The following is an 18,896-nucleotide window of genomic DNA, read 5'->3' on the forward strand; positions in this document are numbered from 1 at the left end:
CTCGCGCGCACCCTCTGAATCATTTCCCCTCTCGCACACACCCTCTGAATCTCTCCCTCTTTCGCACACACCCTCTGAATCTCTCCCTCTCTGGCACACACCGTCTGAATCACTCCCTCCCTCGCACACACCCTCTGAATCACTCCCTCTCTCGCACACACCCTCTGAATCACTCCCTCTCTCGCACACACCCTCTGAATCACTCCCTCTCTCGCACACACCCTCTGAATCACTCCCTCTCTCGCACACAGCCTCTGAATCACGCCCTCTCTCGCACACACCGTCTGAATCACTCCCCCTCTCGCACGCACCCTCTGAATCACTCCCCCTCTCGCACACACCCTCTGAATCTCTCCCTCTCTGGCACACACCGTCTGAATCACTCCCTCCCTCGCACACACCCTCTGAATCACTCCCTCTCTTGCACACACCCTCTCTGGCACACACCCTCTGAATCACTCCCTCCCTCGCACACACCCTCTGAATCACTCCCTCTCTCGCACACAGCCTCTGAATCACTCCCTCTCTCGCACGCACCCTCTGAATCACTCCCCCTCTCTGGCACACACCCTCTGAATCACTCCCTCTCTCGCACGCAACCACTGAATCACTCCCTCTCTCGCACGCACTCTCGGAATCACTCCGTCTCCTGCAACCACCCTCTGAATCACTCCCCCTCTCGCACGCACCCTCTGAATCACTCCCTCTCTCGCGCGCACTCTCTGAATCACTCCCTCTCTCGCACACACCCTCTGAATCACTCCCCCTCTCGCATGCACCCTCTGAATCACTCCTTCTCTCGCACACACCCTCTGAATCATTCCCCCTCTCGCACGCACCCTCTGAATCACTCCCCCTCCCGCACACACCCTCTGAATCTCTCCCTCTCTGGCACACACCGTCTGTATCACTCCCTCCCTCGCACACACCCTCTGAATCACTCCCTCTCTCGCACACACCCTCGGAATCACTCCGTCTCCTGCAACCACCCTCTGAATCACTCCCCCTCTCGCACGCAACCTCTGAATCACTCCCCCTCTCGCTCGCACTCTCTGAATCACTCCCTCTCTCGCACACACCCTCTGAATCACTCCCCCTCTCGCACACATCCTCTGAATCACTCCTTGTCTCGCGCGTACGCTCTGAATCACTCCCTGTCTCGCACACACCCTCTGAACCACTCCCTCTCTTGAGCGCACTCTCTGAATCACTCCCTCTCTCGCACACACTGTCTAAATCACTCCCTCTCTCGCACACACCCTCTGAATCACTCCCCCTCTCGCACACACCCTCTGAATCACTCCCTCTCTTGCACGCACTCTCGGAATCACTCCCTCTCCTGCAACCACCCTCTGAATCACTCCCTCTCTCGCACGCACCCTCTGAATCACTCCCTCTCTCGCGCGCACCCTCTGAATCACTCCCCCTCTCGCACGCACCCTCTGAATCACTCCCCCTCTCGCACACACCCTCTGAATCACTCCCTCTCTCGCACGCACCCTCTGAATCACTCCCCCTCTCGCACGCACCCTCTGAATCACTCCCTCTCCTGCAACCACCCTCTGAATCACTCCCTCTCTCGCACGCACCCTCTGAATCACTCCCTCTCTGGCACACACCGTCTGAATCACTCCCTCCCTCGCACACACCTTCTGAATCACTCCCTCTCTTGCACACACCCTCTCTGGCACACACCCTCTGAATCACTCCCCCTCTCGCACGCACCCTCTGAATCACTCCCTCTCTCGCACACACCCTCTGAATCACTCCCCCTCTTGCACGCACCCTCTGAATCACTCCCTCTGTTGCGCGCACGCTCTGAATCACTCCCTCTCTCGCACACACTGTCTAAATCACTCCCTCTCTCGCACACACCCTCTGAATCACTCCCTCTCTCGCACACAGCCTCTGAATCACTCCCTCTCTCGCGCGCACCCTCTGAATCATTTCCCCTCTCGCACACACCCTCTGAATCTCTCCCTCTTTCGCACACACCCTCTGAATCTCTCCCTCTCTGGCACACACCGTCTGAATCACTCCCTCCCTCGCACACACCCTCTGAATCACTCCCTCTCTTGCACACACCCTCTGAATCACTCCCTCTCTCGCACACACCCTCTGAATCACTCCCTCCCTCGCACACACCCTCTGAATCACTCCCTCTCTTGCACACAGCCTCTGAATCACGCCCTCTCTCGCACACACCGTCTGAATCACTCCCCCTCTCGCACGCACCCTCTGAATCACTCCCCCTCTCGCACACACCCTCTGAATCTCTCCCTCTCTGGCACACACCGTCTGAATCACTCCCTCCCTCGCACACACCCTCTGAATCACTCCCTCTCTTGCACACACCCTCTCTGGCACACACCCTCTGAATCACTCCCTCCCTCGCACACACCCTCTGAATCACTCCCTCTCTCGCACACACCCTCTGAATCACTCCCTCTCTCGCACACACCCTCTGAATCACTCCCTCTCTCGCACACACCCTCTGAATCACTCCCTCTCTCGCACACAGCCTCTGAATCACGCCCTCTCTCGCACACACCGTCTGAATCACTCCCCCTCTCGCACGCACCCTCTGAATCACTCCCCCTCTCGCACACACCCTCTGAATCTCTCCCTCTTGGCACACACCGTCTGAATCACTCCCTCCCTCGCACACACCCTCTGAATCACTCCCTCTCTTGCACACACCCTCTCTGGCACACACCCTCTTAATCACTCCCTCCCTCGCACACACCCTCTGAATCACTCCCTCTCTTGCACACACCCTCTGAATCACTCCCTCTCTCGCACACAGCCTCTGAATCACTCCCCCTCTCGCACGCACCCTCTGAATCACTCCCCCTCTCTGGCACACACCCTCTGAATCACTCCCTCTCTCGCACGCAACCACTGAATCACTCCCTCTCTCGCACGCACTCTCGGAATCACTCCGTCTCCTGCAACCACCCTCTGAATCACTCCCTCTCTCGCACGCACCCTCTGAATCACTCCCTCTCTCGCGCGCACCCTCTGCATGACTCCCTCTCTCGCACGCACCCTCTGAATCACTCCCCCTCTCGCATGCACCCTCTGAATCACTCGTTCTCTCGCACACACCCTCTGAATCATTCCCCCTCTCGCACGCACCCTCTGAATCACTCCCCCTCCCGCACACACCCTCTGAATCTCTCCCTCTCTGGCACACACCGTCTGTATCACTCCCTCCCTCGCACACACCCTCTGAATCACTCCCTCTCTCGCACACACCCGCTGAATCACTCCCTCTCTTGCACACACCCTCAGAATCACTCCCTCTCTCGCACGCAACCACTGAATCACTCCCCCTCTCGCGCGCACTCTCTGAATCACTCCCTCTCTCGCACACACCCTCTGAATCACTCCCCCTCTCGCACACATCCTCTGAATCAGTCCTTGTCTCGCGCGTACGCTCTGAATCACTCCCTGTCTCGCACACACCCTCTGAACCACTCCCTCTCTAGAGCGCACTCTCTGAATCACTCCCTCTCTCGCACACACTGTCTAAATCACTCCCTCTCTCGCACACACCCTCTGAATCACTCCCCCTCTCGCACACACCCTCTGAATCACTCCCTCTCTTGCACGCACTCTCGGAATCACTCCCTCTCCTGCAACCACCCTCTGAATCACTCCCTCTCTCGCACGCACCCTCTGAATCACTCCCTCTTTCGCGCGCACCCTCTGAATCACTCCCCCTCTCGCACGCACCCTCTGAATCACTCCCTCTCTCGCACACACCCTCTGAATCACTCCCCCTCTCGCACGCACCCTCTGAATCACTCCCTCTCTCGCACGCACCCTCTGAATCACTCCCTCTCCTGCAACCACCCTCTGAATCACTCCCTCTCTCGCACGCACCCTCTGAATCACTCCCTCTCTGGCACACACCGTCTGAATCACTCCCTCCCTCGCACACACCTTCTGAATCACTCCCTCTCTTGCACACACCCTCTGAATCACTCCCCCTCTCGCACGCACCCTCTGAATCACTCCCTCTCTCGCACACACCCTCTGAATCACTCCCCCTCTTGCACGCACCCTCTGAATCACTCCCTCTGTTGCGCGCACGCTCTGAATCACTCCCTCTCTCGCACACACTGTCTAAATCACTCCCTCTCTCGCACACACCCTCTGAATCACTCCCTCTCTCGCACACAGCCTCTGAATCACTCCCTCTCTCGCGCGCACCCTCTGAATCATTTCCCCTCTCGCACACACCCTCTGAATCTCTCCCTCTTTCGCACACACCCTCTGAATCTCTCCCTCTCTCGCACACACCCTCTGAATCACTCCCTCCCTCGCACACACCCTCTGAATCACTCCCTCTCTTGCACACACCCTCTGAATCACTCCCTCTCTCGCACACACCCTCTGAATCACTCCCTCCCTCGCACACACCCTCTGAATCACTCCCTCTCTCGCACACAGCCTCTGAATCACGCCCTCTCTCGCACACACCGTCTGAATCACTCCCCCTCTCGCACGCACCCTCTGAATCACTCCCCCTCTCGCACACACCCTCTGAATCTCTCCCTCTCTGGCACACACCGTCTGAATCACTCCCTCCCTCGCACACACCCTCTGAATCACTCCCTCTCTTGCACACACCCTCTCTGGCACACACCCTCTGAATCACTCCCTCCCTCGCACACACCCTCTGAATCTCTCCCTCTCTCGCACACACCCTCTGAATCACTCCCTCTCTCGCACACAGCCTCTGAATCACTCCCTCTCTCGCACGCACCCTCTGAATCACTCCGTCTCCTGCAACCACCCTCTGAATCACTCCCTCTCTCGCACGCACCCTCTGAATCACTCCCTCTCTCGCGCGCACCCTCTGCATGACTCCCTCTCTCGCACGCACCCTCTGAATCACTCCCCCTCTCGCACGCACCCTCTGAATCACTCCTTCTCTCGCACACACCCTCTGAATCACTCCCCCTCTCGCACGCACCCTCTGAATCACTCCCCCTCCCGCACACACCCTCTGAATCACTCCCCCTCTCGCACGCACCCTCTGAATCACTCCCTCTCTCGCACACACCCTCTGAATCACTCCCTCTCTCGCACACACCCTCTGAATCACTCCCTCTCTTGCACACACCCTCTCCGGCACACACCCTCTGAATCACTCCCTCTCTCGCACGCAACCACTGAATCACTCCCTCTCTCGCACGCACTCTCGGAATCACTCCCTCTCCTGCAACCACCCTCTGCAATGACTCCCTCTCTCGCACGCACCCTCTGAATCACTCCCCCTCTCGCACACACCCTCTGAATCACTCCCCCTCTCGCACGCACCCTCTGAATCACTCCCCCTCTCGCACGCACCCTCTGAATCACTCCCCCTCTCGCACACACCCCCTGAATCACTCCTTCTCTCGCGCGCACGCTCTGAATCACTCCCTGTCTCGCACACACCCTCTGAACCACTCCCTCTCTTGAGCGCACTCTCTGAATCACTCCCTCTCTCGCACACACTGTCTAAATCACTCCCTCTCTCGCACACACCCTCTGAATCACTGCCTCTCTCGCATACAGCCTCTGAATCACTCCCTCTCTCGCACGCAACCACTGAATCACTCCCTCTCTCGCACGCACTCTCTGAATCACTCCCCCTCTCGTACACACCCTCTGAATCACTCCCACTCTCGCACGCACCCTCTGAATCACTCCCCCTCTCGCACGCACCCTCTGAATCACTCCCCCTCTCGCACGCACTCTCTGAATCACTCCCTCTCTGGCACACACCGTCTGAATCACTCCCTCCCTCGCACACACCCTCTGAATCACTCCCTCTCTTGCACACACCCTCTCTGGCACACACCCTCTGAATCACTCCCTCTCTCGCACGCAACCATTGAATCACTCCCTCTCTCGCACGCACCCTCTGCATTACTCTCTCTCTCGCGCGCACCTTCTGCATCACTCCCTCTCTCGCACGCACCCTTTGCATCACTCCCTCTCTTGCACGTGCCGTCTGAATCACTCCCTCTCTCTCTCTCACACACATCATCTCTCTCTCACACACAAACACAGCTACGTCTGTGTCATAAACAAATGCTCTTGCACACATACTCCCTCTATCCCTCATACACACATCCTCACTCTCACACCTTCCTCTCTCCCACATAGACACAAACCCTTTCTCTCAGAGACACACTCTCTCTCTCGCACACATACCCTCTTTCCCTTGCACACACTGACACACTCTCTCACACACTGATGCACCGTTTCACTCACACACCCCTCACAGCCCCTCTTTCACACTTACACACTCTCTCTCTCGCACACTTACGCACTCTCTCTCTCACACATTGACGTATCCTCTCTCACACACTGATGTGTCCCCTCTCACACACTGATGCACCGTCTCACTCACACACCCCTCACAGCCCCTCTTTCACACTTACGTACTCTCTCTCTCGCAAACATACGCACTCTCTCTCACACACTGATGTGTCCCCTCTCACACACTGATGCACCCTCTCACTCACACGCACCCTCTCGACTCCCTCTCTCACACACATAAACACACGCTCTCGCACACAAACTCCCTCTCACACACTGTCTTGCACACGCACACACACCGTCTCACATACGCACACACCCTCTCTCGTACACACATACAACCAGTCTCGCACACACACCCTCTCACTCTCTCACTTTTACACACACACATTGTAGAGTGACTGTGGGAGGAGATTCAGTGCCCTGGATCCACGGGAGCTGGTCAGACTCTGATACAGAGACGGGGTTCTGTGTTCTGTGAGGGACGGAGGTGCTGAGGGAGGGAGGTGGGGAGGAGAGCCACACCCTCGTCACCCTCATGCTCTTTGGGCCCCACAGACTAAGAGCATCCGAGCTCCCACACCGGTCCAGCTCGAGGAGACGGCGGCGGCCGAGGCTGGTACAGCAGGACACGACAGAGAGCGAGGACGACTCGAGTCGTAACCGGCACAGACAACAGCACTGTAACGTGCAGCTCAGTCCCCAGCGCATGTCCCGAGCCATCACAGAGGTAGGGGCTGCTACACTGCAGGGCGAGAGAGGGGAGACAATGGGGGAGGAGGGACGGGGAGAAATGAGGAAATAGACGGTGTGGGGAGAGGGAGAGTGGAGAGACAGTCATGGGAAGAGAGGATCAGTGGGGAGAGAGGGCTGGGGGAAAGACGGGGAGAGGGATGGAGAGTATAGGGATGGGAGAAGTGAGATTGTGGGGTGGGGTGAGATGGACGGGAGTGATTGAGAGGGATGGGGTGAGATGGGGACGGGGACAGAGGAGGGATGGGGAGCGGGACGGGATGAGATGGGGAGAGATGGGGAGGGACGGGGTGGGATGGGGAGGGATGGGGAGAGACAGGGAGAGGGACGGGATGAGACGGGGAGAGGGACGGGGGGATGGGGAGAAAGACAGGGTGGGATGGGGAGGAGGACAGAGGAGAGATGGGGAGAGGGATGGGATGAGATGGGGAGGGACGGGGAGAGATAGGGAGGGACGGGGATAGACGGAGAGAGGGACGGGGTGGGATGGGGAGAGGCACGGGGCGATGGACTGGGTTCGGGATGGGGGAGTGGGTTCTGGAAGAAGGGAAGGGGAGAGAGAAATGTTGCTGGCAAGGATAGAGAGATGGGTAAAAAGGGAGAAGGACAGAGAAAGAATTAAAATACCGAGAGTGGGTGAGGGAAGGAGTTGGAGCGGTGCAGGACAGCGGAGAGGGAGAAAAAAAGCTGACACTTTGCCAGGGACTGGATCCAAGCTCCCATCCTCACCACCCCCATCCTCATCACCCCATCCTCACCCACTATCCTCGCCCCCCCATCCTCACCACCAATCCTCACATCCTCACCACCCTCTCCCCACCCCCCATCCTCACCACCCATCCTCACCCCCATCCTCAAACCCCATCCTCACCACACTCCATTCTCACCACCCATCCTCACCCCCATTCTCACTCCCCATCGTCACCCCCATCCTCAACACCCATCCTCACACCCCTCACCCCCCGTCCTCACCTCCCATCCTCACCTCCCATCCTCACCCCCATCCTCGCCCCCATCCTCACCCCCACATCCTCACCCACTATCCTCACCCCCCCATCCTCACCACCCATCCTCACCCTCATCCTCAAACCCCATTCTCACCACCCATCCTCACCACCCCTAATCCTCACCCCTATTCTCACTCCCCATCGTCACCCCCATCCTTAACACCCATCCTCACACCCATCCTCACCACCCATCCTCACACCCATCCTCACCCCCCATCCTCACCCCCATCCTCACCCCCATCCTCACCACCCCATCCTCACCCCCACATCCTCACCCACTATCCTCACCCCCAATCCTCACCACCCCCCATCCTCACCCCCAATCCTCACCCCCATCCTCACCACCCCATCCTCACCACCCCCCATTCTCACCACCCCATCCTCACCCCCATCCTCACCCCCCATCCTCACCCCCCATCCTCACCCCCCATCCTCACCCCCATCCTCACCCCCATCCTCACCACCCACCCCCATCCTCACCACCCCCCATTCTCACCACCCCATCCTCACCCCCATCCTCACCCCCATCCTCACCCCCCCATCCTCACCCCCATGCTCACCACCCCTGCAGGGGTGTGCAACCTGCCGCTCTCGGCCCTTATCTCACTCTTCATCTCTTTCTTCTTCCCTCTCCTTTCTCCCTCCCTCCCACTCAATTCCTCCCGCTCTCCACTTATCAGTCTCTCCCTCCCTCCCTCCCACTCACTACCCCCTCCCCTGCTCACTCTCCGTCTCTGACCCTCACCCTCACACTTTGACCCCCGCCCCCCACTCCCTGACCCCAGGAGAGCGTCTCTCAGATCCGTCCGCTGCAGCTGAGTGGAGCGGGTCTGCGGCCGAGCAGGGTGGGGGTGTCACTGGGCCCCGAGCTCCGGACCCCCGCCCTACACTGTCCCCACAGCCCACGGGACAACGTCAGCTGCTTCTTCGTCACCTCTATTGTCTTCATCCCCCTGGGGCTGCTGCTGATCCTCTGCCTGTTACAGAGAAAGGAAGCATGAGGGAGGGGGGAGGGAGGGGGAGTGGCAAGCACCCAGAGTCTGAACTCGGTCCCACGTCCCCCACCTCCTCTCTGAGACCACGGACCGTCACACGTCCCATGACCATGTCCCACCCCCTCTCTGAGACCACGGACCATCAATCGTCCCCTGACCGTGTCCCGTCTGCCCACCCTTCTCTGAGACCACGGACCGTCACACGTCCCCTGACCATGTCCCTCCTCTCTCTGAGACCACGGACCATCAATCGTCCCCTGACCGTGTCCCGTCTGCCCACCCCTCTCTGAGACCACGGACTGTCATATGTCCCCTGACCATATCCCCACCACCTCTCTGAGACCACGGACCGTCACACGTCCCCTGACTGTGTCTCGCCCCCTATCTGAGACCATGGACCATCACACGTCACCTGACCTTGTCCCACCCCATCTCTGAGACCACGGACCATCACATGTCCCCTGACCGTGTCCCACCCCTATCTGAGACCATGGACCATCACACGTCCCCTGACAGTGTCCCACCCCATCTCTGAGACTACGGACCATCACACGTCCTCTGACCGTGTCCCATCCCTCCACACTCCCTCTCTGAGACCACGGACCATCACACGTACTCTGACCGTGTCCAATCCCCTCTCTGAGACCACGGACCATCACACGTCCCCTGACCATGTCCCTCCCCTCTCTGAAACCACGGACCATCACATTTCCCCTGACTGTGTGTCATCCCGCTCTGAGACCAAGGACCATCACACGTCCTCTGACAGTGTCCCGTCTCTCCCACTCCTACTCTGAGACCGCGGACCATCACACGTCCCCTGACAGTGTCCCATCTCCCCCACCCCCTCTCTGAGACCACAGACCTTCACACGTCCCCTGACAGTGTCCCATCTCCCCCACCCCCTCTCTGAGACCACGGACCATCACATGTCCCCTGACTGTGTGTCATCCCGCTCTGAGACCAAGGACCATCACACGTCCTCTGACAGTGTCCCGTCTCTCCCACTCCTACTCTGAGACCGCGGACCATCACACGTCCCCTGACGGTGTCCTACCCCATCTCTGAGACCACGGACCATCACACGTCCCCTTACCGTGTCCCATCCCTCCACACCTCCTCTCTGAGACCACGTACCATCACACATCCCCTGACCGTGTCCCACCCCCTCTCTGAGACCATGGACCATCACACGATCCTGACCATGTCCAACCCCCTCTCTGAGACCACGGACCATCAATCGTCCCCTGACCGTGTCCCGTCTGCCCACCCCTCTCTGAGACCACGGACCGTCATATGTCCCCTGACCATATCCCCACCACCTCTCTGAGACCACGGACCGTCACACGTCCCCTGACTGTGTCTCGCCCCCTATCTGAGACCATGGACCATCACACGTCACCTGACCTTGTCCCACCCCATCTCTGAGACCACGGACCGTCACACGTCCCCTGACCATGTCCCTCCTCTCTCTGAGACCACGGACCATCAATCGTCCCCTGACCGTGTCCCGTCTGCCCACCCCTCTCTGAGACCACGGACCGTCATATGTCCCCTGACCATATCCCCACCACCTCTCTGAGACCACGGACCGTCACACATCCCCTGACTGTGTCTCGCCCCCTATCTGAGACCATGGACCATCACACGTCACCTGACCTTGTCCCACCCCATCTCTGAGACCACGGACCATCACATGTCCCCTGACCGTGTCCCACCCCTATCTGAGACCATGGACCATCACACGTCCCCTGACAGTGTCCCACCCCATCTCTGAGACTACGGACCATCACACGTCCTCTGACCGTGTCCCATCCCTCCACACCCCCTCTCTGAGACCACGGACCATCACACGTACTCTGACCGTGTCCAATCCCCTCTCTGAGACCACGGACCATCACACGTTCCCTGACCGTGTCCCACCCCTCTCTGAGAACACGGACCATCACACGTCCCCTGACCGTGTCCCACCCTCTCACTGAGACCACGGACCATCACACGTCCCCTGACCGTGTCCAACCCCCTCTCTGAGAACATGTACAATCACATGACCCCTGACCGTGTCCCGACCCTCCCCACCCCGTCTCTGAGACTGCGGACCATCACATGTCCCGTGGCCGTGTCCTTCCCCCTCTCTGAGTCCACGGACCATCACCCGTCCCCTGACCGTGTCCCACCCTCTCTTTGAGAGCACGGTCCTTCACACGTCCCCTGACAGTGTCCCATCTCCCCCACCACCTCTCTGAGAACACGGACAATCACATGTCCCCTGACCATATCCCTCCCCTCTCTGAGACCACGGACCATCACACGTCCCCTGACCGTGTCCCACCCCTCTCTGAGACCATGGACCATCACACGTCCCCTGACCGTGTCCCACCCCCCCCCGAGACCACGGACCTTCACACCTCCCCTGACAGTGTCCCATCTCCCCCACCCCCTCTCTGAGACCACAGACCTTCACACGTCCCCTGACAGTGTCCCATCTCCCCCACCCCCTCTCTGAGACCACGGACCATCACACGTTCCCTGACCATATCCCTCCCCTCTCTGAGACCACGGACTTTCACATGTCCCCTGACCGTGTCCCGCCCCGTCTCTGAGACCACAGACCGTCACACGTCCCCTGACAGTGTCTCTTCTCCCCCACCCCCTCTCTGAGACTGCGGACCATCACACGTCCCCTGACCGTGTCCCACCCCTCTCTGAGACCACGGACCATCACACGTCCCCGACCGTGTCCCACCCTCTCACTGAGACCACGGACCATCACACGTCCCCTGACACTTTGCCAGGGACTGGATCCCAGCTCCCATCCTCACCACCCCCATCCTCATCACCCCATCCTCACCCACTATCCTCGCCCCCCATCCTCTCCACCCCCCATCCTCATCACCCCCCATCCTCATCACCCCATCCTCACCCACTATACTCACCAACCCCCATCCTCACCAACCCCCATCCTCACCACCCCCCATCCTCATCACCCCATCCTCACCCACTATCCTCACGCCCCATCCTCACCACCCCCCATCCTCACCACCCCCATCCTCATCACCCCCATCCTCATCACCCCATCCTCACCCACTATCCTCGCCCCCATCCTCACCAACCCCCATCCTCACCAACCCCCATCCTCACCACCCCCATCCTCACCACCCCCCATCCTCATCACCCCATCCTCACCCACTATCCTCACCCCCCATCCTCACCACCCCCATCCTCATCACCCCCCATCCTCATCACCCCATCCTCACCCACTATCCTCACCCCCGATTCTCTCCACCCCCCATCCTCACCACCAATCCTCACATCCTCACCACCCCATCCTCACCACCCCATCCCCACCACCCCTATCTTCACCACCCCCATCCTCACCACCCCCATCCTCACCCACTATCCTCAGCCCCCCATCCTCACCACCCCCCATTCTCACCCTCATCCTCACCCTCATCCTCACCACGCCATCCTCATCCCCATCCTCACCCCCATCCTCAGCCCCCATCCTCACCCCCCATCCTCACCATCCCATCCTCATCACCCCATCCTCACCCCCCATCCTCACCCCCCATCCTCACCCCCCATCCTCACCCCCCTCATCCTCACCACCCCATCCTCACCCCCCAACCTCACCCCCCATCCTCACCCCCATCCTCACCCCCCATCCTCACCCCCATCCTCACCCCCCATCCTCACCCCCATCCTCACCACCCCATCCTCACCACCCCATCCTCACCACCCCATCCTCACCCCCCATCCTCACCCGCCCCATCCTCACCCCCCATCCTCACCCCCCATCCTCACCCCCCATCCTCACCCCCCATCCTCACCACCCCCATCCTCACCACCCCACCCTCACCACCCCACCCCCATCCTCACCACTCCATCCTCACCACCCAATCCTCACACCCCCATCCTCACCCCCATCCTCACCACCCCCCATCCTCACCCCCAATCCTCACCCCCATCCTCACCACCCCATCCTCACCACCCCCCATTCTCACCACCCCCCATTCTCACCACCCCATCCTCACCCCCCATCCTCACCCCCATCCTCACCCCCATCCTCACCACCCCATCCTCACCACCCCCCATCCTCACCCCCATCCTCACCCCCATCCTCACCCCCATCCTCACCCCATCCTCACCCCAATCCTCACCCCCATCCTCACCACCCCATCCTCACCACCCCCCATTCTCACCACCCCCCATTCTCACCACCCCATCCTCACCCCCCATCCTCACCCCCATCCTCACCCCCATCCTCACCACCCCATCCTCACCACCCCCCATCCTCACCCCCATCCTCACCCCCATCCTCACCCCCATCCTCACCCCATCCTCACCCCCATCCTCACCCCATCCTCACCCCCATCCTCACCCCCCCCATCCTCACCCCCATCCTCACCACCCCTGCAGGGGTGTGCAACCTGCCGCTCTCGGCCCTTATCTCACTCTTCATCTCTTTCTTCTTCCCTCTCCTTTCTCCCTCCCTCCCAGTCAATTCCTCCCGCTCTCCACTCATCAGTTTCTCCCTCCCTCTCTCCCACTCACTACCCCCTCCCCTGCTCACTCTCCGTCTCTGACCCTCACCCTCACACTTTGACCCCCGCCCCCCACTCCCTGACCCCAGGAGAGCGTCTCTCAGATCCGTCCGCTGCAGCTGAGTGGAGCGGGTCTGCGGCCGAGCAGGGGGGGGTGTCACTGGGCCCCGAGCTCCGGACCCCCGCCCTACACTGTCCCCACGGCCCACGGGACAACGTCAGCTGCTTCTTCGTCACCTCTATTGTCTTCATCCCCCTGGGGCTACTGCTGATCCTCTGCCTGTTACAGAGAAAGGAAGCATGAGGGAGGGGGGAGGGAGGGGGAGTGGCAAGCACCCAGAGTCTGAACACGGTCCCACGTCCCCCACCCCCTCTCTGAGACCACGGACCATCACATGTCCCTTGACCGCGTCCCACCCCCTCTCTGAGACCACAGACCATCACACGTCCCTTGACCGTGTCCCAACCCCTCTCTGAGACCACCGACCATCACACGTCCCTTGACCGTGTCCCACCCCCTCTCTGAGACCACGGACCATCACACGTCCCCTGACCGTGTCCCACCCACCTCTCCGAGACCACCGACCATCACACGTCCCCTGACAGTGTCCCATCTCCCCCACCCCCTCTCTGAGACCACGGACCATCACACGTTCCCTGACCATATCCCTCCCCTCTCTGAGACCACGGACTTTCACATGTCCCCTGACCGTGTCCCGCCCCGTCTCTGAGACCACAGACCGTCACACGTCCCCTGACAGTGTCTCTTCTCCCCCACCCCCTCTCTGAGACTGCGGACCATCACACGTCCCCTGACCGTGTCCCACCCCTCTCTGAGACCACGGACCATCACACGTCCCCGACCGTGTCCCACCCTCTCACTGAGACCACGGACCATCACACGTCCCCTGACACTTTGCCAGGGACTGGATCCCAGCTCCCATCCTCACCACCCCCATTCTCATCACCCCATCCTCACCCATTATCCTCGCCCCCCATCCTCTCCACCCCCCATCCTCATCACCCCCCATCCTCATCACCCCATCCTCACCCACTATCCTCGCCCCCCATCCTCACTAACCCCCATCCTCACCACCCCCCATCCTCATCACCCCATCCTCACCCACTATCCTCACCCCCCATCCTCACCCCCCATCCTCACCACCCCCCATCCTCACCACCCCCATCCTCATCACCCCCCATCCTCATCACCCCATCCTCACCCACTATCCTTGCCCCCCATCCTCACCAACCCCCATCCTCACCACCCTCATCCTCACCACCCCCCATCCTCATCACCCCATCCTCACCCACTATCCTCACCCCCCATACTCACCACCCCCCATCCTCACCACCCCCATCCTCATCACCCCCCATCCTCATCACCCCCATCCTCATCACCCCATCCTCATCACCCCATCCTCACCCACTATCCTCACCCCCGATTCTCTCCACCCCGCATCCTCACCACCAATCCTCACATCCTCACCACCCCATCCTCACCACCCCATCCCCACCACCCCTATCTTCACCACCCCTATCTTCACCACCCCCATCCTCACCACCCCCATCCTCACCCACTATCCTCAGCCCCCCATCCTCACCACCCCCCATTCTCACCCTCATCCTCACCCTCATCCTCACCACGCCATCCTCATCCCCATCCTCATCCCCATCCTCACCCCCCTCCTCACCCCCATCCTCAACCCCCATCCTCACCACCCCATCCTCATCACCCCATCCTCACCCCCCATCCTCACCCCCATCCTCACCCCCCCATTCTCACCCTCATCCTCACCCTCATCCTCACCACCCCATCCTCACCCCCCAACCTCACCCCCCAACCTCACCCCCCAACCTCACCCCCCATCCTCAACCCCATCCTCACCCCCATCCTCACCCCCCATCCTCACCCCGATCCTCACCCCCCATCCTCACCCCCATCCTCACCCCCATCCTCACCACCCCATCCTCACCACCCCATCCTCATCACCCCATCCTCACCCCCATCCTCACCCGCCCCATCCTCACCCGCCCCATCCTCACCACCCCATCCTCACCACCCCATCCTCATCACCCCATCCTCACCCCCCATCCTCACCCGCCCCATCCTAACCCCCCATCCTCACCCCCCATCCTCACCACCCCCATCCTCACCACCCCACCCTCACCACCCCACCCCCATCCTCACCACTCCATCCTCACACCCCCATCCTCACACCCATCCTCACCCATATCCTCACCCCCCATCCTCACCTGCCAACCTCACCCCCCATCCTCACCCTCATCCTCACCCCCATCCTCACCCCCCAACCTCACCCCCAACCTCACCCCCCAACCTCACCCCCAACCTCACCCCCCATCCTCACCCTCCCATCCTCACCCTCCCATCCTCACCCCCCATCTTCACCCCCAGCCTCACGACCCATCCCCACCCCCCCATTCTCACCATCCCCATCCCCACCCCTCCATCCTCACCATCCCCATCCTCACCACCCCCATCCTCACCCCCATCCTCACCACTCCATCCTCACCACCCCATCCTCACATCCCCATCCTCACACCCATCCTCACCCCCCATCCTCACCCCCATTCTCACCCTCATCTTACCCCATCCACATCCCCCATCCTCACCCCCCATCCTCACCCCCATCCTCACCCGCCCCATCCTCACCCACCCCATCCTCACCTCCACATCCTCACCCCCATCCTCACCCCCCCATCCTCACCCCCCATCCTCATCCCCATCCTCACCCCCCATCCTCACCACCCCCATCCTCACCACCCACCCCCATCCTCACCACCCACCCCCATCCTCACCCCATATTCACCATGCCCATCCTCACCACCCCATCCTCACCCCCATCCTCACCCCCATCCTCACCACCCATCCTCACCCCCATCCTCACCCCCATCCTCACCCCTTCCTGACCCTATCCTCACCCCCCAGCCTCACCCCCCATCCCCAACCCCCTAGCCTCACCCCCCATCCCCACCCCCATCCTCACCATCCCCATCCCCACCCCTCCATCGTCACCATCCCCATCCTCACCACCCCCATCCTCACCACCCCATCCTCACATACCCATCCTCACCCCCATCCTCACCCCCATTCTCACCCTCATCTTACCCCATCCTCACCCCCATCCTCAACCCCCAACCTCACCCCATCCTCACCCGCCCCATCCTCACCCGCCCCATCCTCACCCACCCCATCCACACCTCCCCATCCTCATCCCCCATCCTCACCACCCCCATCCTCACTACCCCACCCCCATCCTCACCCCATATTCACCATTCCCATCCTCACCCCCCATCCTCACCCCCATCCTCACCCCCCCATCCTCACCCCCCCATCCGCACCCCCATCCTCACCCCCCTTCCTCACCCGCCCCATCCTCACCCGCCCCATCCTCACCCCCCATCCTCACCCCCCATCCTCACCACCCCCATCCTCACCACCCCACCCTCACCACCCCACCCCCATCCTCACCACTCCATCCTCACACCCCCATCCTCACACCCATCCTCACCCATATCCTCACCCCCCATCCTCACCTGCCAACCTCACCCCCCAACCTCACCCTCATCCTCACCCCCATCCTCACCCCCCAACCTCACCCCCAACCTCACCCCCCAACCTCACCCCCAACCTCACCCCCCAACCTCACCCCCAACCTCACCCCCCATCCTCACCCTCCCATCCTCACCCTCCCATCCTCACCCCCCATCTTCACCCCCAGCCTCACGACCCATCCCCACCCCCCCATTCTCACCATCCCCATCCCCACCCCTCCATCCTCACCATCCCCATCCTCACCACCCCCATCCTCACCCCCATCCTCACCACTCCATCCTCACCACCCCATCCTCACATCCCCATCCTCACACCCATCCTCACCCCCCATCCTCACCCCCATTCTCACCCTCATCTTACCCCATCCACATCCCCCATCCTCACCCCCCATCCTCACCCCCATCCTCACCCGCCCCATCCTCACCCACCCCATCCTCACCTCCACATCCTCACCCCCATCCTCACCCCCCCATCCTCACCCCCCCATCCTCACCCCCCATCCTCATCCCCATCCTCACCCCCCATCCTCACCACCCCCATCCTCACCACCCACCCCCATCCTCACCACCCACCCCCATCCTCACCCCATATTCACCATGCCCATCCTCACCACCCCATCCTCACCCCCATCCTCACCCCCATCCTCACCACCCATCCTCACCCCCATCCTCACCCCCATCCTCACCCCTTCCTGACCCTATCCTCACCCCCCATCCCCAACCCCCTAGCCTCACCCCCCATCCCCACCCCCCATCCTCACCATCCCCATCCCCACCCCTCCATCGTCACCATCCCCATCCTCACCACCCCCATCCTCACCACCCCATCCTCACATACCCATCCTCACCCCCATCCTCACCCCCATTCTCACCCTCATCTTACCCCATCCTCACCCCCATCCTCAACCCCCAACCTCACCCCATCCTCACCCGCCCCATCCTCACCCGCCCCATCCTCACCCACCCCATCCACACCTCCCCATCCTCATCCCCCATCCTCACCCCCCATCCTCACCACCCCCATCCTCACTACCCCACCCCCATCCTCACCCCATATTCACCATTCCCATCCTCACCCCCCATCCTCACCCCCATCCTCACCCCCCCATCCTCACCCCCCCATCCGCACCCCCATCCTCACCCCCCTTCCTCACCCCCATTCTCACCCTCATCTTACCCCATCCTCACCCCCCATCCTCACCCCCCATCCTCACCACCACCATCCTCACCACCCCACCCCCATCCTCACCCCATATTCACCATTCCCATCCTCACCCCCCATCCTCACCCCCATCCTCATCCCCCCATCCTCACCCCCCATCCTCACCCGCCATCCTCATCACCCCATCCTCATCACCCCATCCTCACCCCCCATCCTCACCCGCCCCATCCTCACCCATCCTCACCCGCCCCATCCTCACCCCCATCCTCACCCCCATCCTCACCCCCATCCTCATCCCCATCCTCACCACCCCCACCCCCATCCTCACCCCATATTCACCACGCCCATTCTCACCCCCATCCTCACCCACCCATCCTCACCCCCCATCCTCACCCCCCCATCCTCATCCCCATCCTCACCCCCATTCTCACCCTCATCCTCACCCCCCCATCCTCACTGCCCCATCCTCACCCCCATCCTCACCCCCCATCCTCACCCCCCATCCTCAACCCCCATCCTCAACCCCCATCCTCACCCC

At 61.1% G+C, this 18,896-nt stretch overlaps 1 protein-coding gene across 6 annotated transcripts in view; it reads left to right on the forward strand.

The window, feature by feature from the left end:
• Positions 1 to 18,896, forward strand: part of si:ch211-63p21.1 (uncharacterized) — a 133,996-nt gene that overhangs the window by 66,913 nt on the left and 48,187 nt on the right. For 3 of the 6 annotated variants that reach the window (XM_063060424.1, XM_063060422.1, XM_063060425.1), the window contains 2 exons: positions 6,880 to 7,051; positions 8,867 to 9,812. In XM_063060424.1, the coding sequence (XP_062916494.1) occupies positions 6,880 to 7,051; positions 8,867 to 9,082 (388 nt within the window). In that variant the 3' untranslated portion in view covers positions 9,083 to 9,812. Of the gene's footprint in view, positions 1 to 6,879; positions 7,052 to 8,866; positions 9,813 to 18,896 lie in introns of those variants that run through there. The other 3 variants (XR_010019489.1, XM_063060426.1, XM_063060423.1) reach the window with 1 other exon arrangement.

The sequence above is a fragment of the Mobula hypostoma genome, chromosome 10 (genome assembly GCF_963921235.1).
Source record: "Mobula hypostoma chromosome 10, sMobHyp1.1, whole genome shotgun sequence".
Classification (NCBI taxonomy): domain Eukaryota; kingdom Metazoa; phylum Chordata; class Chondrichthyes; order Myliobatiformes; family Myliobatidae; genus Mobula; species Mobula hypostoma.